The 27,276-nt window shown below is 35.3% G+C and overlaps 1 protein-coding gene across 1 annotated transcript in view; it reads right to left on the bottom strand.

Annotated features, from left to right (window-relative positions):
• The window catches only part of RNF17 (ring finger protein 17), a 100,179-nt gene extending 73,281 nt beyond the window's left edge, over nucleotides 1–26,898 (bottom strand). Inside the window, exons 1-10 of the mRNA XM_033104050.1 lie at nucleotides 26,775–26,898; nucleotides 24,643–24,737; nucleotides 19,733–19,824; nucleotides 17,339–17,450; nucleotides 16,315–16,395; nucleotides 15,006–15,106; nucleotides 6,891–7,062; nucleotides 5,589–5,665; nucleotides 5,241–5,315; nucleotides 2,200–2,507 (exon numbers count right to left, since the gene is read on the bottom strand). Of these exons, the coding sequence (XP_032959941.1) occupies nucleotides 2,200–2,507; nucleotides 5,241–5,315; nucleotides 5,589–5,665; nucleotides 6,891–7,062; nucleotides 15,006–15,106; nucleotides 16,315–16,395; nucleotides 17,339–17,450; nucleotides 19,733–19,824; nucleotides 24,643–24,737; nucleotides 26,775–26,898 (1,237 nt within the window). The remainder of the gene's footprint in view (nucleotides 1–2,199; nucleotides 2,508–5,240; nucleotides 5,316–5,588; nucleotides 5,666–6,890; nucleotides 7,063–15,005; nucleotides 15,107–16,314; nucleotides 16,396–17,338; nucleotides 17,451–19,732; nucleotides 19,825–24,642; nucleotides 24,738–26,774) is intronic.
• Nucleotides 26,899–27,276: the final 378 nt, after the last annotated feature.

Here is a 27,276-nt window from a genome sequence, read left to right as displayed (position 1 = left end):
ATGGGGAAAGCCAACATACTGAGCAGCATTTAGGGGAAGATGGGTGTTTAGATGGAGATAGAGTTGGGGTAGAGTAAAAGATGGTAAGACATTTTTTGTATATAATACTAATTAAGCCAAGTGTTGCATCTGATATGAAAAGATCTCCAGAGTATAATATTAAGAAAAGAATTAAAAGAACAGAATAGTGTTATTTTAATTCTTTGTATAGGTATTCATAGGTATGCTATGTTTTGTGTAAAACAACAAAAAGTTAGAAAAGTAATATATGTATGTGTGTTTGTATATGCATAGAGAAGCTCTGGAAGGGAGGGACAGGCTGGATGGAATGGCAATAGGTTAGGGGAAAAGTTTCATAGGGTATTTTAACGTACATATATTACATTTTCACATATACTACATAATATATATTAAATATTTAAATTTTGAGCAATGTAGATGTTTAATATAGTAAAAATGTTTTTAAAAGACTAGGAGTACTAGAATTGGAGATAGCCAAGTACAGATGATAAAAATTGAGCAAATGGATAATTAAAATTATCCAATATAGATCACAAAGAATAATACCCATATTGAGGATGGGGTAAGGAGATAAATATATGTAACTGGAGAGACACCTGAGAGAAGTGTTACAAATTTTAGAAATGTTTTTGCCAATAACAGCCAAACTTTTAGCGTTAAAAAGGAAGAAGTTTTAGTTATCAGTAAAATTCATTTTTTTCTTCATTGCTTCACTCTACCTAAGGGCTATTATACATAAAGCAAACTCCACAATATCAAGTTCAGAGTTGTTCAAGTACCTGCTTTTGAGCCAAAAGGAAGAGATGGCTTTTCCTGAAGAGGCTTGTTTGGATATCTGGGTGTCTCCATAAGATAACCTGTGAGGCATGCGACAGCAAAATAGGAAGTAAAAGCAACTGCACTAATTTTATTAAGTTGACAATGGCATACTATTGTTTAAAACACTGTATTTGAATTGAAAAATACTGAAATGGCAAGACCCCCTGTATCAGTAGGTAGTCATGAGCGGTTTCTTAGCTGAGATATCAGTGATGATAATGCAGTGAAATGGAGAGAAAACAGCATATCTCTTTTTTGTATTCGTGTCATTCTGGAGAGTTGACCAATGGAACAGACGATAGGGGGAAGGAAGAGAACCAAGTGGATCTTGCAAATGGCCCTAAAGAAAACCAGTAGTATAACTACACACACTAGTATTTCATGCTTGTTTAATGGGGAGAATACCAATATTGGCAATCTAATCAAATAATTATGATACATGTAAATGCTACAAAAGAGATGCTATTATATTCACAATAGTTCATTTTATAACAGATTCTATCCCAGAACAATGATTTAAGAGAAGCTGTTCTTAAATGCAAGGACGGTCATGAGATTGCTTCTACAAATCTCATTTACATTTTCACCTTTTATACGAGGTTTATATGTGGAACACTAAAAAGTCAAAACCCTATTTGAATCAAATATTAAATTTATATCTCAGAGCTTAGCTATATTATTTCATTAAAAATAAAAATGGGGCCGGCCCGGTAGCTCAGGCGGTTAGAGCTCCATGCTCCTAACTCCGAAGGCTGCCAGTTCGATTCCCACATGGGCCAGTAGGCTCTCAACCACAAGGTTGCCAGTTCAATTCCTCGAGTCCCGCAAGGGATGGTGGGCTCCGCCCCCTGCAACTAAGATTGCACACGGCACCTTGAGCTGAGCTGCCTCCCGGATGACTCAGTTGGTTGGAGCGCGTCCTCTCAACAACAAGGTTGCCGGTTCAACTCTCGCAAGGGATGGTGGGCTGCACCCCCTGCAACTAGCAACGGCAACTGGACCTGGAGCTGAGCTGTGCCCGACACAACTAAGACTGAAAGGATAACAACTTGGAGGTGAGTGGCACCCTCCACAACTAAGATTGAAAGGATAACAACTTGACTTGGAAAACAGGCCTGGAAGTGCACACTGTTCCCCAATAAAAGTCCTGTTCCCCTTCCCCAATAAAAATCTTTAAAAAAAAATAAAATAAAAATAAAAATAATAAAAATGATCCTAATTTTAGAAAATGTGAAAGTAGGGGAATGGTATAAGCTAAGAGCAATATGTTTCTGTTAAGTACAGTGACAGAAAGGTACTAATTTTGTTTCTAATTACAGACACAATATATTGTCTCTTTGCTTTTCTATTTTCACTCACTTTCCAGGTTTTCTTCAATAATTTCTTCAATGATCACATCAGGGCTAGAACCCATCTGAGGCAGAGCAGCAACGGTTTTGGAGGATGTTGTTGCAGCAACCTCTTTCAGTGGCTGGAAGTTTTTTACTTCTAAATGCACATCTTTGGCTTCCAGTTGCAAAGAAGGAGGTGGGGCTTCATTAGTTAGCAAAGATATGTCAACCTTTTTCTTTTCTGGTGAGAGGTATGTATCAGGACAAGAAAATTCCTTTCCATGATTGTATTTCCTTTGAACATTCTGGCCAATTTCACTTTTGGAGGGATCACATCTGTTTAAAAATACAGAGCCATATGGCCACTTTAAATCATTTCATAAAATTTTTATATCTACCTTCAATCATTTCCTTTCCACATGACACTTAATATTGTGACACACACCAAGGGGTAAAGTTACACAGGTGTTCAGGGGTATTTTTTAAACAGCTTTATGAATATGTAATTCACACACCGTAAGATTCACTGATTTTTTACTAAAGTTACAGAGTTGTGCAACCATCACCACATCTAATTTTAGAACATTTCTATTACCCAAAGAGAAATTTTTGCCCAGTCCCAGCTCCAAGCAAGCCCAAGGGCTTGAAAAGGGCAACAGAGGTATAATCAATGAGCAGATGAAGAATTTGATACAGTCATGCCACAATGATCTAGTCCTAAAAGAACGCTGGATATAAGTTTTCAAACAAAGTCATTTTTATTTGGCTTAGGTGTTTGATTTTAAATTATGTTAAGATTATTTATTCTTTTAATTCATTGGCTTAAAAATAAAGTGCAAAAAAACAGTGAAGGGGACCGGACTGGTGTCTCAGGCATTTGGAGCTCCGTGCTCCTAACTCCGAAGGCTGCCGGTTCGATTCCCACAAGGGCCAGCAGGCTCTCAACCACAAGATTACCAGTTCAATTCCTCGAGTCCCGCAAGGGATGGTGGGCAGCACCCCCTGCAATTAAGATTAAACACGGCACCTTGAGCTGAGCTGTCGCTGAGCTCCCGGATGGCTCAGTTGGTTGGAGCGCATCCTCTCAACCACAAGGTTGCCAGTTCGACTCCCGCAAGGGATGGTGGGCTGTGCCCCCTGCAACTAGAAACGGCAACTGGACCTGGAGCTGAGCTGCACCCTCCACAACTAAGACTGAAAGGACAACAACTTGACTTGGGGGGAAAAAAAAAGTCCTAGAAGTACACACTGTTCCCCAATAAAGTCCTCTTCCCCTTCCCCAATAAAATTGTTAAAAAACAAACAAACAAAAACAGTGAAGGGTAGAATCCTGAGAAAATTATTAGAAGCCTCCACCATGGTTAGAAATCATGATTAATCTGAATCCTTTGGGTATCACTATTCAAGAACCACTAACCCACAGCGGATTATTTATTCTGTTTACTCCATATTTTTCTATCTTCTTCACATATTCACACAGATTTAGGCTATGAAATCCACAAGTACAGAAATGAGCTTGTATTTTAGTTAACCCATGATAGAGTTAGCTCCATCACAGATCATTTAAGAAGCATTTCAGAAATAAGAACCAAAAAAGTCAATTAAAAGCAGTGACACATCTGTCTCTTCCAACAGAAGGTATGCACTTAATGCAAGAAAAATCAGTACGTGTTGAATAAAGGTCTGAGGATACATATATGCACGCAACTTTGCAATCTAAATGTTTCTTTTTATAACAACTCTTGTCTAGCTTTATTAAGACATTTAACACTGTCAACCACCTTCAGTCTCATAAACCCCTTCTTGACTTCTAGACCACCACTCTGTCTTTCAGCCTCTGCCTGCTCCTTCGCCGTTTTGCTTGGTTTCTGTTTGTTTTTTTGCAAGCTACCTTTTCCCTACCCTACAATTTCTTATTTTTCTGGAGTACTGTCCTTAACCTTCTTCACTGGGCTGCTCTAATACCTGCTCTCACTGGGCAAACGCAATGTTTAATTACCACCTGTAATTACTAGATGCAGGTACACTGATACTTTCCCTAGAAACTAGGAAAAAATTTAAATGACTACTGAGTTAAATTTAAAGTCAAGGGGCAGCCGGATAGCTCAGTTGGTTAGAACACAGTGCTCCTCACAACAAGGTTGCCGGTTCGATCCCCACATGGCCCACTGTGAGCTGCGCCCTCCACAACTAGACTGAAACAACTACTTGACTTGGAGCTGATGGGTCCTGGAAAAACATACTTAAATAAGTAAAAGTTTAAAAAAAAATTTTTAAGTCAAGACAAGATCAATACAGATTCTTAAAAAGACACAATAGCTTTTGGTATTAAAAATATTTGACAGTAAAAAAATATATATTTGACAGTAACCATATTCAAGTTATCAAAATGTCTGAAATAACGTACTGATTGGAAAAATGATGATTATCCTCTGGAGCACAAAAAGTCAAGTCACAGGGGCAAGTATGGGGCAGGGCTCCACACTGGGGGAAGTGGCTCGAGTCAAGGGACCGATACTCCAGGGCTTTGGGAAGGTGTTCCTTGTGGTGGCAAGGAATGGAAAGCTATCTGGGCCTAATGCTGTTAAGCTCTTTAATTAATCTTATTCCCTCTACTGCAAACAAGACTGCAAACAAAGCAGCTTCTAACAATTTGGCTTCTCATGTCTATCTGGATATTGGAAAAGAAAGCCAACCTAAGTATTCTATTCCCCGCCTACTAAATTCTGCATATATAACTACAATAGCAATTATGCCGTGCTCTACTTATTGGAACTTCTCTGATCAACATCTAGGGTGTTAATGCCTGGCACAAAATCAGTGTTCAATGTTGGCTACATGAATGAATCTCAAAAATAACTTTGCCACATATCTCATTGAATACTGATCCCTTGGCTAGGTCTTTTAATTCTTAAATATTTTACATAGACTATAACTGATAGAAACTATTTTGCCCTTTATATTGTTTTTCAACTTTTGATTCATACATACTACACCAAACATCACTTTTTCTGTCTCTTAGGCCCTGTCAGACACTAATGGTACATTGTCATTCTTATAAATACTTACTTTGTTGAGTCCTCAGATTTAATCTTTACCATACTGTTAAACATACAGATGATCTCACTGCAATTCATATTCAACCTAAAATAAAACACTAGCATGTAAGTAAATGTTCTAATACAACTTTATTACTTTCTCTAAATAAAAATCAGTTGAGGACATAAAAACTCTAAAAGACATTTAAATAACTTTCTTATTTATCATAAATTACACTTATTTTAATTTGGTTGCTAACTTGGAAAACACTTGTGACCCAAATTTTCATTTTATAATTGCTTGCTATTTTAGTAAGACTAGACTCTAATACATTTTTATATTTAATTGTTATGTTCTCCTGAATTATAACTTATTTACCTGGGAGAGTTCCTTAGTTTTAGAGTGCTAACTTGTGACAATTCACTCTCAAATGTTAACTTCAAAGTCCGGATAATCTGGAATCAAAAGAAAAGTGTCACTCACATGTGAATTTTATTTTTTTTATAAATATTGTTGAAACAGAATAAGATTTATGAAGAAAAACTATACCTTTTATGCATTTCACTAATTAAAGTATTCATGTTTGATTTTAGGCACTCAAAGGAAGGGATACAAATAAGTTTTTATGACCTTTTTCCCCATAAAAGGAAATTCAGTATCTTTTGGAGACATGTATAACAGGTAACAACAAAAGACACAGGTAACAAATGAGATATAGTTACTACATGATCGGAAGAAATTCTGACCAGATTCATTTTGCACCTGCATCGCTGTCCTCAAATGTTTCTCTCTTTTTTTTTGCCACATCTTCCTAACAAGGCTAACTAAAGACCAAATTTACCACTTTTTTCCACCTCCTAATGCCTCATGTGGAACACACAAGAAATGACTATTATCCTTTTTAGAACTACTGTTGGAAGGAGGTCTGGCCAAGTAATACAGCGGCAAACTCTTCTTTCATTTAAAGTTAGAGACTTTGGAAGCAGGTAAACCAATGGCTTTTATTTCATACCTCAGTTCAGTCCAAACATCTGATTACCTGTGGAAAATGAAGCCCTGAGGATTCAAAGACAGAGTACGATCTATTCCCCAAGGGAGCAAGGTAGAAATTAGCAAAGAGGATCCATGGTTAACCCTACCCTGCCAAATGATCTCAAAAGAAATATGTTTCTTCATTTTTACCCAACTCTACTCCCTGAGCACATGATTGGGACATAGCTAAAGCACCTTGTCTCTTGACCTGGAGAGGCAGGCGGAGAAAGGAAAAAACTTGAATGGGATCTTGAATTAAGTTTTTAAGTCAAGAGTTGAAAGTCATAACTAAATTTCTTACGAAAACAAGAGTCCCCTTTAGTTTGCTACTCTTATTTGTCCTGATTTTTTATTCAAGTGTCCTAGAAACATCAACTTTCAACTCAATGTCATCCTACTTGTTCGCAGATCATGTGTTATAAAAACCTTATTATACCATTACCCGAAATGGTAAATAATTTAATAATAAGAGGCTAAACAAATTTATTGATGTTTGTCTTAGAATTCAAACAGCTTAAGAATTCTAAATTGATGCCAATACAAGATAATCTGAAAAACATTTTTATTATAACTCTTAAACATCATATTCAAAAACATGTACAATAAGCTACCTCAGAAATAATTCACATTATGAACTATTAAAATTACCTGATTCAAGTCACAATAAGTCCTTAGAGAAGGTGCTGATTTTAACTCTCTTGCAATCTTCATAGCTGCATCCAGATCTTTTTTTTTCTCTTCAAGGTAGTTTTTAGCCATTATTACATTTGATAAATAATCATCTGTATTTTTTACTACTTCTTCACACAAGTTCTTTTTCCTTCATATAAGATCACAAAGTTATTTGAAGAATTTTGTAAGCATTTACATGAAAGTGGATTTACATTAATAACAGTATCAAAAGGGTAATTTCACTGGTTAATGAACTTAACATGGTTAAATGAAACATTCATTTGAACTGAAATGCATTATAATTGTAAGCTATATATGTGTAAGTAGAGAAAAAGTCAATTTTGTAGGTTATAGTTATATCCTAGATACAGCTGTCACAGAATTACAAGGTTAAGACAGACCCTAGACGATTCCTCTCTAATTGCAGTCACCTGTGCCATTACATTGACATATCTGTACTCATTGCTTAACAGGATCTACCTGTATATTTTTAAATTTCCATCAATAGACACAAATTATATGAATATGAAATGATATTTAAAAAGAGACTTCACCAAACCAGAACTTAGGTGTCAATTAACTATAACCTTCAAAGTAATCACTTAGGAAGGCTATATAATTATTCCTTCATTACTTCTACCTCATTACTTTAAATCTTTTCTGAACTTATGGTGGAATCACACCCTATGATGGCAATTAAAAAATTTTGTACCAAAAATTGTAGCGTCTAACTCACTCATTTTATTCATCAAATGTCTTTCATTATTTCCTCAAAGTCAAATCTGGCCTCAAAAAAGATTTTGCCACACTAAAAAGGTATCACAAATACCTTTTAGTAATTGTTCATATAACCTCTGAAAGTCATTTCTTTAGGGTAAAAAACTGATCATTTTGACAAGTTCTAGTATGGTTCCTAAAAACTCATGCTTATTTGGTGATGTCAGCAAAATGGCAGACCAGAAAATTTTAAGCTCTTGTTCCCCAACAGAGATGTCAAAAACATGCAAAAAAAAAAAAAATGGTTTAAATAATCTTATAAGAACTCTGGAAAATAGACAAAGAGATACAGCAACCAAACAAAGGCCCAATCAATAAAAAGCCACACTCAAAACAGTAGGAAATGTTATGGGTTTTACTTCTCCTTGCCTAGCCCCCTCCTTGGCGTGGCACAGTACGGGTCTGAAGGCAGTAGGGCACAGTTCCCAATTCTTTCTCTCAAACCAGAGGAAGGACAGCAGACTTTATTTTCAATGTTCTAATTTGCCTGGGGGCTGCTTAAAGAACGAGTCTGTTTCACCTAATTTGGAGCTCAGGCAGTGAGAAGCAATGGGCACAGCTTGAGAAGGCTGAAAATAGACCAACAGCTGTAGACACCTGGGCAAGAGATTGCAGGCAGTGACATACAACAGACCATTTGAGGCTCAGAGGAGAAGCTTAGAAGACTCTTAGGGAAAATAAGACATTTACAAGCAGCCATATATACAAGAGAATCCAAAAAGCCACACTCAGACCCAGGTATAACATATGCTCACAAGACCTGGGAATTCTGTAAGCTTTCACCTCAGGCTGTCCCAAGGCTCAGAGCATGCTCAGCTACTCAGTGAAGGGCTGCCTCAGCAAAGAGCCAGTTTGCAATGACTAGGGGCTGGGGGTGGGGGTGCCCAATTTTCAACAAAGCATACAAAGAAAATCAGGAAAACGAGGGACCAAAATGTGAATATCAACAGAGTCAGAAATTATAAAAAGGAACCAACAGAAAATCCAGTGCTCAAGAGTACAATAACTGAAATAAATTCATTACAGGGTTTCAACTACAGATTTGAGCACCAATAAAAATCAGTAAACTTGAGGATAGGACAAATGAAGTTACTGAGTCTGAGGAACAAAAAGAACAAAGAATCAAGAGGAGTACACAGAACCTAAGGGACTTCAGGGATACCCTTCAAGAGGACCAACATATGCACTATGGGAGTCCCAAAAGGAAAAGAGAGAGATACAGAATGATTATCTGAAGAAATAACTGCTAAAAACTTCCAAAATCAGATAAAATACATGAATTTACAAATCCAAGAACTCAAAGAAATCTAAGTAGAATAAACCCAGATGCTCCACATTGAGACACAATATAATCAAACTGTCAAAAGACACAGAGAATCTTGAAAGTGCCAAGAGAAACGCAATTTGTCACATAAAAGGGATCCTCAGTAAGATTATCAGTTGATTTCTCACCAGAAACTTTGGAGGCCAGAAGGCAGTGGGGTGACATAGTTCAAGTGTTGAAAGGAAAAAACCTTTTCCTAATGCATTCTATGAAGCCAGCATTACCTAAGAATTCTGTACCCAGCAAAACCATCCTTCAAAAAAATTGAGGGAACAATTAAAACATTCTCAGGTAAAAGCTAAAGGAAGGTCATCACCAACATACGTGTTCTACAAGAAATGCCAAATAGAGTCCTTTAGGTTAGAATAAAAGAAAGCTCAGTAACTCAGAGCCATACAAAATAAATATCTATGGTAAAGGTAAATACCTTGAGGTAAATGGGCAAATATAAAATCTAGTGTGATTGTAATTTTGGTTTACAACTCCACTTTTTCTCCTTTATAGGATTTAAAGGACAAATACATAAAATGACTATAAATCTATGTTAATATATACACAATGAATAAAGATGCAATTGTATCAGCAAAATAAAGTGGATGGAGATGTAAAGGAGTAGACTTTTTATACGCAATTCAGTTAAATTAGTATCAATTTGAAATACAGTGCTATTACTGTATGTAATACCTGTAATACCCATGATAACACAAAGAAACTCTAGAATATGCAAAAAAGAAATGAAAAGAGAATCAAAATTTGTCACTACAAAAAAAAAAAGGAAGGAGGATAGTAATACAGGAAATAAATGGCAGAAAAAGCTGTAAGACAATGAAAACAGCATGGAAAAAGTAGGTAAGTCCTTCTTTATCAGTAATTACTTTAAATGTAAATGGATTAAACTTCTGAATCAAAAGACAGAGTACAAAAACAGATTAAAAAAATGATAGCATATATTCGGGTCTACAAGAAATTTACTTTAGATCTAAAGACATACATAAAAGAACGTATGAAAGAATGGAAAAATATATTCCATGCAGATAGTAACCAAAAGAGAGCTAGGGTGGCAATATTAATAATCACACAAAATAGACTTTAAGTCAAAAACTGTTACAAGAGACAAAGAAGGATGTTATATTGATAAAGGGTCAATTCACCAGAAAGATATAACAGTTACAACACATACATATGCACCAAATATAAGAGTTCCAAAATATATAAAGCAAACACTGACAGAATTAAAGCGAAGCAAACACTGCCAGAATTAAAGGGTTCTACAGAACCCTTTAATAGAGTTCTAGAGTTAATAGAGTTCTACAATAATAGGTGAGACTTCAATATCCTACTTCCAATAATGGATAGGAAAACCATACAGAATATCAATCATGAAATAAATACTTAAACAATATTATAAACCAATTGGACCTAACAGACATATAGAGAACACTCCACCCAACAGTGAAGACACATTTTCCTCAAGCATACGTGGAACATCTCCAGATTAGACCATGTGTTAGGTCAAACAAGTCTTAATAAATTTTAAAAGACAGAAAGCATACAAATTATCTTTTCTGGTCACAATGGAATGAAACTAGAAATCAGTAACAGAAGAAAACTAGAAAATTTGTAAATATGTGGAAATTAACATACTCCTAAACACAGATAGGTAAAAAAAAAAAAATCACTAGGAAAATACCTTGAAACAAATTAAAACAAAAAAAACCCAAAATATTAAAATTTATGGGAAGCAATGAAAGCAGAGCTAAAAGGTTAATATGTAACTGTAAACTCTATTAAAAAAGAGATGGCAAACCAACAACCAAACTTTACATCCTAGGAACTAGAAAAAGAACAACCTAAATCCAAAGTTAGAAGGGAGGTATAATAAATATCAGAGTGAAGATAGGATATAGAGAATAGAAAAAAATAGAGAAAAATCAATGAAACCAAAAGTTGATTCTATGAAAATATCGAAATGGACAGCCCTTTAGGTACATTGACTGAGAAAGAAAAAAAAAGAGAAGAATCAATTTAGTAAGTCAGAAAGAAAATGGGCACATGATAACCAATTTTACAGAAATGAAAAAGATTAGAAGAGAATACTATGAACAACTGTATGCCAAGAAATAGGATAAACTAGTTGAAATGGACAAATTTCTAGAAACGCACCACCTACCAAAGCTGAATCAGGAAGAAATAGAAAATCTGAACAGACCAATAACAAGTAAGGAGATTGAATAGGTATAAAAAAAACATCTCCCAACAAAGAAAAGCCTTGAACTAGACGGCTTCCACTGGTGAATTCTACCAAATGTTTAATAAAAAATTAATACCAATCTTCCACAAACCCTTCCAAAAACTGAAGGGGCAGAAATACTTCCTAATGCATTCTATGAGGCCAGCATTACCACAGCTGCATGAAGATACTACAAAAGAAAAAAAAAAGAAAACTACAGACCAATATCTGAATACTGAGGCAAAATCCTCAACAAAATTCTACCAAACTGAATTCCGCAGCAAATTAACAGGATAACACATCACGACCAAGTTGGATTTATTCCTGGAATACAAGGATGATTCAATATACAAACATCAACTAATGTTATACACGTTAAAGAAAGAAGTAAAAACCCCCCACGATCCTCTCAAAAGATGCAGGAAAAGGATCTGACATATTTCAACATACTTTCATAATAAAAAATATTCAATAAACTAGGAATTGAAGGCAACTACATTAACATAATAAAGGCTATATATGAAAAACTCACAGGTAACATTATACTAGATGGTACACTAACAGCTTTTAAGATCAGGAATAAGATGAGGATGTGTACTTTTGACATTGCTCTTTAACATATTATTGTAAGTTCTAGCCACAGAAATTAGACAACAAAAAGAAAAAGCACCCAAATTGGAAAAGAAGTAAAATTATATTTTTGCAGATGACATGATCTTATATGTAGAAAACCCTAAAAGTGCCATAAAAATATCAGTAGATCTAATAAAGGAATTCAGCAAAGATGTAGGATATGAAATCAATACAGAAATCAGACACATTTCTATACACCAACAACAAACACTCTAAAAAGGAAATTAAGAAAACAATTCCTTTAAAATAGAAAAGGATTATAATTAGGAATAAATTTAACCAAGGAGGCAGCAGACTTATACTCTTACTGTAAACTATACAACCTTGCTGAAAGAAATAAAAGGAAAAATATCCCATGTTCATGGGTCAATACCACCCAAAGCGATCTACAATTCAATGCAATCCCTATCAAAATCCCAATGACATTTCATGCAAAACAGAAAAACCCATCCTGATCAAATACATGGTGATGGAAAGAGAACTGACTCTGGGTGGTGAACACACAACGTGATATATATAGATGATGTATTATAGAAGTATACACCTGAAATCTATGTAACTTTACTAACAATTGTCACCCCAATAAGCTTTAATTAAAAAAAAAAAAAGAAAGAAAAACCCATCCTGAAAGTCATATGGAATCTCAAGGGACCCCAAACTGACCAAACAATCTTGAAAAAGAACAGAGTTGGAGGACTTACACATCCTGATTTCAAAACTTGCTACAAAGCTATAGTAATCAAAACAGTGTGCTACTGGCATAAGGACAGATAGACCAATGGAACAAAATAGAGAGCCCAGAAATAAACCTTCACATATACTGTCAACTGAGTTTTGATAAGCGTACCAAGACCATTCAATGGAGAAAAGACTGTCTTTTCAACAAATGGTGCTGGAAAATTGGACATCTAAATGGAAAAAAATGAAGTTGGACCCTTCCCTTATACCACATACAAAAACTAACTCAAAATGAATCAAAGACCTAAATATAAGAGCCAAAACTATAAAACTCTTTTTAAAAATAGGGGGAAAGCTTCATATTAGATTTGGCAATGATTTCTTAGATATGACACAAAAGCATAGGCAACAAAAGGTAAGTTGGATTTTATCAGTAACTTCTGTGAATCAAATACTGCTATCAAGAGAGTGAAAAGGCAGTCATAGAAGAGGGAAAATATCTGAAAGTGATGTATCTGATACAAGATTAGTACCAATAATATATAAAGAACACCTACAATCCAAGAACAAAATAAATAATGCAATTCAAAAATGGGCACTCATACAACTTAACACCAATAAAACCAAACACTCCAATTAAAAAATGGACAGACGATCTGAATAGACATTTTTCTCAAGAGGACATACAGATGGCCAACAGATATGTAAAAAGATGCTCAACATCACTCATCACCAGGGAAAAGCAAATAAAAACCAGTGAGATACCACTTCACACCTATCAGAATGGCTATTATCAATTAACTCAACAAACAAGTGCTGGCAAGGATTTGGAAAAACCTTGTACAGTAGGTGGGACTGCAAATTGGTGCAGCCACTATGGAAAACAGTATGGGGATTCCTCAAAAAATTAAAAATACAGCTGCCATACAATCCAGCAATTCCACTTCTGGGTGTTTATCTGAAGAAAACAAAAACACTAATTTGAAAAGATATATGCACCTCCATGTTCACTGCACCAAGATATGATGTAACCTAGACATCCATCAATAGATGAATGGATAAAAGAGATGTGGTACACACACACACACACACACACACACACACACAAAATAGAATGTAATTCAGCCATAAAAAAAGAATGAAATCTTGCCACTTGCGGGTAACATTATGCTAAGTGAAATAAGTCAGAGAAAGACAAATTGAGATCAAATACCTTATGATCTCACTTACATGTAGAATCTAAAAATACAAAGTAAATGAATAACCAAAACAGAAACAGATCCATAGCTACAGAGAACAAGCTGATGGTGGCCAAAGAGGAGGGGTGGAGTGATGGGAATAAAAATAGTAAAAATTAAAAACAAACAAACAAAAAAATAGGCAAATACACATTCCCCCAAAGAAGTATACAAATGGCCTTGACTACACATTCTCCCAAAGAAGTATACAGATGGCCAGTAAATAAGCACATGGAAAGATACTCAACATAACCAGTCATTAGGAAAATGCAAATCAAAATCACAATGAGATACTACTTCATTCCCATTAGAGTGTGATTATCAAAAAGAAAAGAAAAAATCAGAAAATAACACTGCTGGGGAGGATGTGGAGAAAGTGGAACAACCCTATACACTGCTGGTGGGAAAGTAAATGTGCAGCAACAGTAGACAACAACTTGGTGTTTCTTCAGAAAGTTAAAGTTACCATATAAAAATGGTAAACTTTGTTATATATGTTTTACCACTGTAAAAACTGTAAAATAAATGCATGCACGTTACCCATCACTTAAATATTATAAAGACCACATGTGAGATTGCATCAACATGTAAGAGTAAAGAATATCAACTGATTCACTGATAGTGTATTGTGCCTACAAGCACTAGGAGTCAAAAGAACAATTATCACTCACTACTAATATATTCTTTGGGCATGTCAGAACTTTTACGATCCTATTTCTTCAAGTGTAGAATGTGATTAAAATCATTACAGATCATATATATCAAAGAGTTTTTTAACAAGTGATAAATATATAACTGTATGGTATTTGTTTAGAAATAAGTAGTAGAAAGTATCAGAGTATTATTTGCTCTGATGCAAATAAATTTACGAAAAAAATGATGGAACTACATATAAGAACATGTTTGCGTTTTCCCAAGTAAGCTAAATTCTACAACACAGATTCAGAGTTTGCAAATAATTTTCTGTGCTGCTTTAAGAAAGAAGCCTGTTCATTTTAACAGTTAGCTTTGGGACGAGAAAGCAAATAGACTGAATAATAAAAAAATACACAAATTGTTCCTTATTTTGAAGCTGTAAACATCAGCCTGTAGAGACCACCCATTATCTTCCAAACTTGTTTAAAAATTACTCATTACTTCAATCTATACAAAGAAATAAAATGACATGTTAATGTTAGAACTTCAGTTTCATTGAGTCTATTTTTTATTACCTGGAATCAAGAGAAGTAAAAAGTTGATCAAACTGTTTCTCCAGAACCTCTAAAAGACTGACTGACTCCACTTGTGTTTGATCGTGTATGTGTTCAAGCCTCTGGGAAGAACATAATACTAATTTTGCATTTTTATTTTGTAGAAATTGTATTATTCAACATAATTTTCAAAATAAAAGGTACTTTTTGGACTTTTCAAAATAATAGCACAAGAGGAGATTAGATGATAAAAATGAAGTAAATCACAAGGTTCAACTTTAAATCCTGGTACTTGTCAGCAAGGTCACACCTCTGTGGGCACTGTCTACGGATAAATTGGCAAAAAGGCCTAGAAAGTCTAACAAGTTTTCCAGACTTCTTTCTTATCCCTTTTTATTATTACAGCAAACAAGTCATTTTAAATAGCTGAATTTTCTTTGGCAGCATTCCTTAAATTTAAAAAGTAGCATTTTAAGTATTTTTTTTAATATTAAGTATTCCATATACTTCTTTGCATTTCTAAACAAAGAATTGTTGCTTGAGATCTGTGAGCCCTTTTTTCCTTTCCATTTCTCCCTTCTGGAATGGGAATGTCTATCCTATCCCTGCCCAATGTATTTTAGAAGCAAATAATTTATTACCTTGTTTCACAGATTTCACTGTTAAAGAGGGATTTGGCCCAGGATGAATCATACCCTGAGTTTCACCCATACCTGATTTAGAAAATATTTAGATATGATTTTAGACTTAGAGTTGATGCTGAAATAGGTTAAGACTAAGTTGAGATGGGGTGAATGTATTTTGCATGAATCTGGGATGGGGGTGGTGCTGCCGAAGGACATATTGTTATGGGTTCAATTTTGTTTCCCCCTCCCAAATTCTTATGTTGAACTCTTAACTCCCTTATCAGCTATAACCTTTTGACCGCGTAGGTTGTAAATTTGTTGTTGCTTGTTGTTTGTCACCAAATCAGTGATTCTCTCTTTTGGGAGATGGGGTACAGGAGAAAAGAGTTAAGACTCTTTGTGTAAAGGATATACAGCCAAATAATGAGCAATGTTAGAAGATCTGCAATGCTTCTGAGACAAAATTCAGCTCAGAGCAAGAAGAAATCATGGTTCCTTAATAGAGCTCCAATGTTACTAGGCTGCTAGCTCCATGCTACAAGACCATGGGGGTTTTCCACTCTGTTGTATGTTTCTGTCATTAGATTACCATGCTTAATAACTCAGTGCTTAGCTCTAACTTCAGTGATAATACATCCAAATATACACATTTAAAGAGAACATGCCCTAATTCATGAAAGAATTTAATCATTAAAAATGCTTACTTTCACAGCAATACTTAATTGTTCAAAATTATTGCCTGCTATCTTCAATGCTTCATCAATTTCTTCTGCAGTTTTAGTCTCCTATGAAGGGGAAGGGGATCATATACAAATATAAAATATAAAAATAGATGCTTAGATATATTAGTCGCAAAAACATCAAGCTATCAGTTTGGTTACAAAAGCAACGTAGACCCACTATAGAAATCTGAAAAGAAGGGAGAAAAATAACACTGTTAATCCTTCTTACCTAGAGATTAAAAATAATTAACATTTTAGAGTTTTGGTTATAGCATTCCAGATTTTAGATATCTTTTTGAAAAAATGAGATTATGTCCTGTAACCATTTTGAAATTTAAAAGTATCTTGAAAAATTTATCGTGGTAATAAAAAATGTACACAGGCAAAAATTAACAGTTGAAGGAAAAAAATGTAATTTGGCTGTTAAGATTAAAACTTGAAGTAAAAGATAGCAATATTAAGTGCTCTCTCTCCTCCCTTAGCCCACTAAAGATCTCCTTAACAAGATATTTCACTTATCAGCATTTTAGAGTTCGTTCTATTTCTAATCTTAAACTTTAAAACACATTATTTAAAGTTATCAGATGTAGTAAGAGATAAAATTGACTCTTTCAACAACAATATCATCATCATCAACAACAAACGCTATTAGGCCTTTTGGATGGAAAAATCACACTTAGAATTAGAAACTTGTACTTTATACAAGTTTCATGTAATTCAGACTCAAAACTAGGTTCAAAGAGAAGAAACCACATATAAATAAATATCAAGAACACTAAGAGAGTTGGTCCAAGGTAGAATGGGCTGCCTTGGGAAGAAAAGACAATTGTTCAATCATAGTTTAGAAATGAAAAAAGAGGTTCAAGTAAGAAATGTAGTTTACCTCTTACCTTTAAGCTTTGAAAAGAATCTATAATTATAGGAGCCTTGAAAGGAAAGTTAAGCTACCAGAGACAAAATATAAAAGTTTGGCTTCATGTTACTTTATAAATAACAATTTTCATACCGCCATTACAGCTGATGAGTTCAAAACAGTCCTGTGTGTGGATGGTGAATGTTCTAAACCAGTAGTTTGCTGATCAGCAGTCTTTTTCAAGTCTTGAGAACAATTCTTTATCCTGAAAAATGTCAAGTACATTATTTGAAATACCACCATTAACAGCTTTAACCTTCTATTCTGATTTTTTTACCCTCTATCAAAAATAATTCATATATGGGACGGCCCGGTGGCTCAGGAGCGCCATAAGGTGGTTGGAGCACCGTGCTCCTAACGCGGAGGTCGCCAGTTTGATTCCCAGATGGGCCAGTGAGCTGCGCCCTCTACAGCTAAGACTGTGAACATGGCTCTTCCTGGAGCTGGGTTGCAGTGAGCCGCCAGCAGAGCAGTTGCCATGGGCAGCTCTGAGCGGCCCACCGACGAGCCAGGGAGCTGAGTCCTACACAACTAGACTGAGAAACAACGGCTTGAATTGGAGTGGGGGTTGGGGGGAGGCAGAAGGGGGAAAAAATAAATAAAGCCAATAATTCATATGATGACTTGTAAGAACACATACACTGAGCTCTCAATCACCTATGATAAGCAAAGAGTGGGAAACCATGACTAAATATGCTTTCATATAAAACTTAATTTTAATCAACTTAACAAATCTCTACAAATAGCGTACAGTAAAAATTGTACTTTTCCTAATCACCTAATCACCTCTCCTTACCTGACAGTTTTTGGTAGAGATGTTGATATCATCACTGAATTGTCTTAAGCTCAATTAAAGTAAGTACTTACACACTTAAATGTCAACTATTAAAAAAATGTACTTACAGGTCTGGATCATTTACAAAAAGGTAATAAATTTATTACATAAATTAATTTGCAAGGGAAAAGTTCCATTTTGTGTCTATAGATACTCGAGTTTTTGCCTGTTTTTATCTTTCTATCCCAATATTGGCTAGCACACAGTAAGCACTTAGTGTTTGCTGAATAAGTTAATCGTAAGCCTATAACAATTTATAGAAGAAACTATGATGTTTAACTGTTACTCTCATAGACACAGGAGACTAATTTTTAAACATTCACTGACTTTGAAAAGTGAACATTCACATTCTTAAAAACATACGTGAGTGCATTAACCCTGAGGGGTCCATATTCAATTCTTACTTCAACATATTAAAGATAAATCAGGAAGGAAATATATATCAAGGGATACTTCCATTTAAAATTTACAACTATTTTAAACAAAACTCTGCTGAAATTAGGGAACAGAAATTCCTAACATAAGAATCCTTGACATGGAAAATTTAATTTAAAAAATGGTTAACTTGGAAAAATTTGGGGTGTTAAAAATGGACTCATGTACTTCTGAAAGCGGTATTTCACTGTGTAGCCATACCAGGTATTGTACATATCTAGACAAGAGTACAATCAGATTTGATTTGCATGATGGTTAAAAAGTCAGAAAATTTCACATAGAAGTTCAGATCTCTATTTTCTCTTGAGGAAAAAAAAAGGAGATCAGGCAACGATGGATCCGTCTTAACGGCCACAACTGGCTGGAGCCAGTAGGGGCTGTCTCCTTTGGAGGGGGTGAACCTTCTTCCAACTGCCATAATCCTTACCATTGCTAAACTTCGTCTACTTATCTCACCCACTATGTCATCTGCTAGACTCCTCTATCAGTTTCAAATTTGCATGGCCACTGACTCACATGGAGTCAGAAAGATTACTAAAGATTTATTCTAATCACTCTACACAGAGCTTGTGGAGGAAATGACTTGGTAGATTACAAATATAGAAGTTGGGAGAAATACTGGCGTTCAATAAACCTGAGTTCTACTTCTGGTTGTGTCAGTAACCGGCCGCCAGACTTTAGCTAAGTGGTTTTACTATCCAAAGAAATAACTATAACTATTCTTTGTGTTTCTAGGCACACATTTAAGTCTGGACAGAGAAGCTGCAGCAGTCATGTGAAAAGCCACGAACGCTAGTCTAAAGAATTTTGGATTTTATTTGGATAGGCAATGAAGAACCACAGAGCAGAGAAGAGTCTGAAAGTGCTAAGAAGGTAGGCAAAAGAGAATTAAATAGGGTAGTACAAATAGAAGATACATTATGAACACAGGAGACACTGGGAAGTTAGAATCTGCAGGAGGTAAAATGAATGAGAGATGAAGAACTAAGGTGATCTATAGATGCTTGGAGCCATTAACAGAACTGAAAAGTTCCAAATGAGACTGCTTCTTGAGGGTATCCTATGTTTCTTTTAATTCCTACATAATTTACTATCATATTAAGTATTTTTAAAATGTTAAGTCATACAAAATTGTAATCGCCCTCTGAGTCGGGTCCCAGTGAATTAATAAGAAGGTTCTTTAACCCTTAAAAAGTTGCAAAATACACAGAACATACTTTTTAGGCTGTGGTTTTTCCATAAAGGAATCTTCTTGAATACATCCATCAACTGGGTAGTATCCTTGTCTCGTATTTATAGTTGTTGCAACCTTAGGACAAAATAAGATTAAAAACAAAAACAGAAAGTCATTCATAAATTCTGTTTATCGAGAATTCAAACAACTAGTGTGCAATTCATAAAGTTGATAATAGCCTTAAAAATCCTTAAATCCTCTTTAAATCAAAGAAAAATTGTACATCGATCATGTTTTATTTTATTGTTATTTGTAAAGAAATTGGTAATTTGGCAACTATTAATTAAACAGAACATTAAATTAACTAAAACTTGAAAAGAAAAATTGTACATCGATCATGTTTTATTTTATTGTTATTTGTAAAGAAATTGGTAATTTGGCAACTATTAATTAAACAGAACATTAAATTAACTAAAACTTGATTCTACCATAAGGTACATTCAAAACTCTAGTAAAATACTTAGGAATAAATTTAATAAGAAAAATACAAACTCTAAGAAAAGAAAACCAAATAATTTATTGGGGATCATAAAACAAGAACTGAATAAATGGAGAATCGTGTCAGGTTCCTGGATACAAATATTTAATATCCTAAAATACATCTAATATAAAATACAATTCTAAAGTTCACATAGAAAATATACAAGAATTACTAAAATTTTAACAAATCATTCAGTAGAGATTTATCCCACCAGATAATAAAGCTACTGTAATTAAAATGCTACGGTACCAGTACAATAGAGGAATAGAATAGAGCCCTGAAACAGATCCATATATATATATATGGGAACTTGACACAGAATATAAGTGACATTTCAATTAAACAGAGGAAGGATTATTCAATAAAGAGTATGACACCCATCTTACATCACATGTGAATATTATAAAAGGATTAAATACATACCTTTTTCTGAAAAACACGATGTAAGTATTTAAATACACACACACACACACCCACACACACACATATAACTCTGAGATGAGAAGGTCTGCCTAATCAAAGAAAACATAGAAACCTAAAAAAGGGGGGGAAAGACTAAAGAAGGAAAATATTTCTAAATGGTTACATGTAACAAAAAAAATTAAAAGTGAAAGGTTGGGAGAAAACAGTAGAGATACACAAGACAAAGTGTTAACATCCCTATCACATGAAATATTCCTACAAGTTAGGAAAAGACAATTCCAAAGGAAAATATGCAAAGCATCTCAAAGGATCTGTTCAAGAGCTTCCCAGAAAGGGAGCTAAGAAGTCAACATGTGAAAAGTTGCTCAATTTCACTAGTCAGGGAAATTCAGTTTAAAACAAGGAGATACCCATTTTTTGCCCATCAAACATTAAAATAAATACGACAAATTGAAATATGGATTTGTTTTGGAGCTAGAAATTAACAGAACTTGCTGATGGAGTTATTTTGGTAGGGGCAGGTTTGAAGAATTGTGTAAAAATATAGTGAAAATTTTTGAAAACCACCTAAATGTTTATAATGAAGGGATTGGTTCAGAATTACAGCACTTATGTACAAGGGCTTATTATGCAGCCATTAAAAGTAATGGAGGAGGGCGGGCCCGATGGCTCAGGTCGGTTGGAGCTCCGTGTTCCTAACGCCGAAGGCTGCCGGTTCGATTCCCACATGGGCCAGGGGGCTCTCAACCACGAGGTTGCCAGTTTGACTCCTCGACTCCCACTAGGGATGTTGGGCTGCGCCCCCTGCAACTAACAGCAACTGGACCTGGAGCTGAACTGTGCCCTCTACCACTACAATTGAAAGGACAACTTGACTTGGAAAAAATCCTGGAAGTACACACTGTTCCCCAATAAAGTCCTGTTCCCCTTCCCCAATAAAATCTTTTTTAAAAAAGTAATGGAGGAGACTCTCATGAGAATAAGTTAGTGTTGCTAAGAGAAATAAAGCAGACAACTAAATGCTATGGTCTTCCACTTAAATATACATCTTGGGTAGGGAAGAGGATGCTCTGTCAAGTGTGATGTACCAAAGACAGCCATGTCTTACTAAATAATTAGGGGCAAAGTGTTACTTTTAACAAATCACACTGGACCAAATGTTATTTTAAGACACCCCCTCCAAATTAAGGACTGAAACCTTGATTTCTATATGCCTCATTTATCACCCTTTGGTTTGCCATTTCAGAGTAAAGCTTTCTTCTGCCACCCACCCCCAGTTTGTCATTTAAGGTTTATTTATGGTGGTGTGTTTATTTGTTTTTGTTACTTGTAAATGAAAAAAATTTGGTCAAATTTAACCAGAATTTTTTCTTTGGTTTCTGACTTCATTGATTTGTTTAACAAGACTTCCCTATCTAAGATTATACAATTACCTATATTTTCTATCAGTTTACATTTTCAATTTGTATGTTAACATTTCGAATCCACATGGGATTTTAATACATATTAATTATCTGTTAACTGGATAACTTCTCTTTTCCTCATGCATAATGTATTTTTGGTCCAAAAGATCAATAAGAGGTCAGTATTTCTGAATGATACTTAAATATGATCCTATTTGGAACAAAATCCCCCATCTTGCTGTGCAAAATTATAGAATGGTTATTATTTAAAAAAAAAACACAAAACGTTAATATCCATCAAAAGCAGTGAAGGGATGTTATTAAAAAAAAACAAACCACACAACTATGAAAGATAAAAGCTGACAGATAAGTCCAGAGTATTCACCCAAACTCAGAAATAAACAAAAGCATACCCTTAATCCCAAATGGAATCATTTTAGGCTTAAGTGTAAAATAAACAGAATTATCCAGGCCTTCAACATTATAAATTATAAATATGTTTAACGCAAATACAGGTACTTAAATCTTACTTCACTGAGCACATACTTTTTAGAGAATATACATAAATTAAAAGTAATAAACTACATTCCTCAAGTATTCTATAAATTCAGACTTTTCACTAATTTATATTAATTCTTCCAATCTCCCTTATAAACTTTAAAAATTAGTACAAGTGATAATTTCAGAAAGGTTTCTTGAAGGACTCCTTTATATAGCCACCAGCTTAGTGTCTGAAGAATCTGAATATAATTCCTTGTCAATTACCTGAGAAGATGGGGAAAGAGAAAAGATGAGGAGGATGGGGCAAATCATCCATATGCCAAAGAAAGAGTCAGAAATAGTCAAAATGATATTTATCACAAAATAGATTTATCACAACCTTAAAATCAAAACCAGTATGTGTAAACACACACTAAACATTTGTACAGATATTATCCAAAATAATACAAGTATAATGATTTAAGACTAAACAAAATCGTTTGCCAAAAAAAGGCAAAAGTTACTGTTCTAATAAATCTGTCTGTTTTTGAATGTTAGAACAGGATGGGCATGGGCAGAAACAGTTCCAGCTCCTTCCATCCCCTTCTTCTTTACCCATCACAAGATGAAATCTGCCAGGGACCGTCCCTCCATTACAAACACAGAGTTAGGCTCCCCATTGGTCGTAACTATGCAGCCAGCCAACATCTGAGGAATCTACTGTCAGGAAAGGAACGGAAAAGAATTCCCCACCATGAAGGACACAATTGGTAAAGTATGTGATTCCAAAACAGACCTCTTCTAATATGTAAATGTTTCTGCTACGATTAAAACTTTCACACATTTATACACTATATATGCATATATACACACATATATATGTATATATGTATACATATATACACACATATGTACATATACGTGTATATGTGTGTATATATGTATACATATGTATACATATACGGGGGGTGTCAAAAATGTATACATGTGACTCATATTCGTCTTTTGTTATCAATATATATTATTACAATTCTAATAGTTTTTTCCTTTCTTAAAATGTGTATACATTTTTTTTGGCACCCTATGTACATATATACAGATATGTGTGTATACACATATATATGTATGTATCTATGTATTTTTACCATGTTTAACCTGCAAACCAGTTAATCCACACCTGAATAATCAAGGGTCAACGATGAGACATATTTTAGGTCTTTAAGCTTGTAGAGAACTTTTACATAATTCAGATTTGACTCTTACAATCCCATGAGATAAGAAAAGCAGGTGTTATTTCCATCTGACAAATGAAGAAACTCAATCTTAGTGTGACAGAATTAGGACTGCATTCCAGGTCTCCTGCCTCCATAGTGTCTGCCACACTACCATAGAAAACAATAAATACAAGTCCTCATCATCTGATCTCTCAAGTGGAACATTAAGAATTTTGAGATTAAGACAACTTTCCAGAAAAATACTATGTTTAGCTACATTTGTATTTGTAGTAAATGCAAATGATGTTCATTAACTTTTATTTTAAATCCTTTGTCCTCATTATTAGCGGTCCATAGATTTTAGTCCTAGTGCAACTGTACTATTTTTAGTGCTTCTGAAATTAACATTAACTTTAGGCCACTGTGTTGCTTCTCTTTTTATACTATGGCATCTCTAAAAATGTAATTTAGTAACACACAAAGGTTGAGGGGAGGGTGGAGTTCAAAATTTGCTTGCGAGGTATTGGTGTAGGAAAGAAGGGCAGGGACTTGAAAGGAATATACTTTATTTAAAAAGAAGTAAATAAAAAGAGGCAATTTCCTATGGATGTTTCCAAAAAGTCAAAATATGTATGTAGGCTATTACAAGGTATGTAACTATAACCTTGTATTCTTTGGGTTTTTTTTTAACCATGTATTCTTCTTGATCATTTTGAACAATTATTAAATGGATGGGAAAGTCTTCATCTTTTGTTAGGCTTCTTGGCTTAAAGACTCAGCAACAAAAATACAACTCTAAAGTTTCTAACTAGAATTATGTTTTACTTTGCTAACATTTTTACTGTTAACATTAGGTTGTAATGTATTCGATATGAAAAATGATAAAACTTACCTCACAAGCAGGGCATATAATTTTGCTGTATTCTTCGGTTACTAATAAGCACAGTTCACAAAAATCATGCCCACATTGAAGTTCATGGTGTTGACCTATTGATAAAATTGTGAATTAACTTTCTCACAGTTTGTTAATATTGAATGTGCAGCATTAATTAGAGGGAAAAATTAAAGAAGATTCTATTGTACAGGAAAAGATACCAAGTTTAGTTAGAAATGGATGACCTATTAAACAAAAGTCAGGAGAATCTATACAAGTCAGAACTAGGGAGAAAAATCTGAAAAACCAGGCAGAGCTATATAATATATAGCTATATAATATTGTTTATAATATTGTTTGCATTAATTTAGATTGTTTTCGGTACCTACAAAGTATTGCAGTTTCCAACTGCAATGTTCTTTCTACTTGATCACAATGCCCTCTATTAATTTATATTTCCCATCCTGTGAAGCGGACAGGGAGGGCAGATATGAGACACTGGCGAAACCCCCCCTTACAAGGCTCTAAGTAAGACACTGTAAAGTACAGAAGCCAGATGCTACTACTGTCACACACGCAAACAACCTAAAGATCATTTTCACAAACCTAGCATTTAAGAGGAAATACCGTAATCTTCATTGTAAACCTAATAACAGGATTTTAACGCTCTAAGTAGAATATGAGGCATAATAAACATATTTGTTTTAGCTCTGTAACTTCAAAAGGATGTTATTTTAAAAGACACTTTGCAAGAAAAAAAGGGGAAAAAAACTAGATAAAACCAGTCAGCTTCCACTAGCAAAAAAGTAATGTTCTTGCTGATTTATATATGATAATTGCATTCTTTTGATAAAAAAAAGCTTTACAGTTTCTCTTCCAACTGAAATACCTGAAACTTGCTTACAACCAACCTACATTTTAAAGCTTTATTTAAATTTCAGAGATGATATTACCAGTGAAATAAAAACCGTTTAACTGCTTTATCTTTATAAAATGTCTTATATTGTACAAGTCAAAACAATTTTTGGTGTGTTAACAGCTCACAAAACAGAGAATTCATAACCACCATCTTTCCAATTGACTATTTCTAAGTATCGCAACACAAACGCATGGAAAAACCAGTTATTATAAAAAGTCTTGTTCTAAAACTATTTTGTAACACTTATTTCCTTCAAACAGTGTAGATTTTCTATGTAACATGTAACAGGAACAGTCAAAACCCAAAACCCAGAGTCTCGGCTCTCCACCAGGAAACACAACCAACCAACTTTCGCTACACACGTTCATGTCTCCTAAACGGAGTCCATCTAGAAGGGACTATGAAAACTGACTGAATGACTCACTTTGAAAGTACAAACATTAAACAGTTACGCAGGGTAATAAAAAGACTTTTCAGCACTCTGAGGCATTTTAAATTACATTAAATGTTTTCACTTGAGGAGAATCTAAGCAGATCAATGTGAATCTAAGCAGATCAATGTGAATCTAAAACTGCTCTAAAATATAAAGTCTAAGATACATAGTAAAATAAAGATCTTGTATACAGAAAAAAAATGAAGTAAATTAGCAGATCAATACTAAGAGGGCGGGGTATTTTTTTTCCCTTGACGTACAGAAAAACAAGATGCATAAAAGTATCGTTTTCCAAACAATGTTTTACACGAAACTGAGCAATAATTTTCCTCCCTCCACCAAATAAACTCCCTAGTATCTGTTTAATTCAGGAACATTTCAGGGGTCTACTTGTCGCTTCTACAACAAAACTACAAAAGAAAATCAAGTGTCATTACTTCCTGACCACAAGAAAATGGGCTAAATTTTTACAGCGATTCTTTCGTGAACCTGGGGACGTTTCGAACCGGTGCTCAGGAGAGCTCACACACCGTCGGGTCGGAGACTAGGTGAGACGAGGGGAGAAACGGGGCGCAGGCTGAGACCGCGACGGGAGGCGCGACGTCCCCTTCAACTGACCACCGGGCGGCGCCGCAGCCCTCTGGGGGCGGGCTGCCGGCGACGAGGGGCCTGTGGGACGGTTTCACGTCAGCCCTGGCCCCGACCACCCCAGATGACTCCCACCTTCCTCCGGCCTCATTCTGTCTACGCTTTCGCCTCGGCCGCGGGGCCGCGGAGCTGACCCTCGGACTGCTCACCGGAGGCTCTGGTCACCCTTCTTCCACACCGAATGCACTGAATCTCAGCAGCTTCCCAGGGCCGACCCTTCCTCCCCGTTGAGGAAGAATGGGAGAGCCAAGCCGTCGACGCTTCTGCCTCCATCGCCGCCGCCTTTTGGAGCCGATGGCCGGTACCGCGTGCCAGTCCCGGCAGCCCTCGCGCCAGCGACCAATCATCGGAGGCAGCCGCTGCAGGTAGCCAATCAGCAGGCAAAGAAGTTAAAGCCCGCCCCCTCCGTTTGGCCTTGCGGGCGGCAGTGCAGGTGAGGGGAGGTTGTTTTCAGTTTTAGTATGGGGCCGCTCCATTCCAAGGAAGGGCGCCGCGAGGTCGTGAAGGACCATTTACTTTCAAATCTTGAGCACTATTTCACTTACACTGTTATTGACCTCACAGGCAGCAAACAATCCCCCATATTGAAAGGAATCCCCCTTCCCTAGTATCTATCAGGGCCAGAAATCCCAAACCTGTAAAAACTATATA

This window comes from Rhinolophus ferrumequinum, chromosome 4 (assembly GCF_004115265.2).
Source record: "Rhinolophus ferrumequinum isolate MPI-CBG mRhiFer1 chromosome 4, mRhiFer1_v1.p, whole genome shotgun sequence".
Taxonomy (NCBI): Eukaryota; Metazoa; Chordata; class Mammalia; order Chiroptera; family Rhinolophidae; genus Rhinolophus; species Rhinolophus ferrumequinum.
This window is presented reverse-complemented; position numbering and strand designations above follow the sequence as displayed.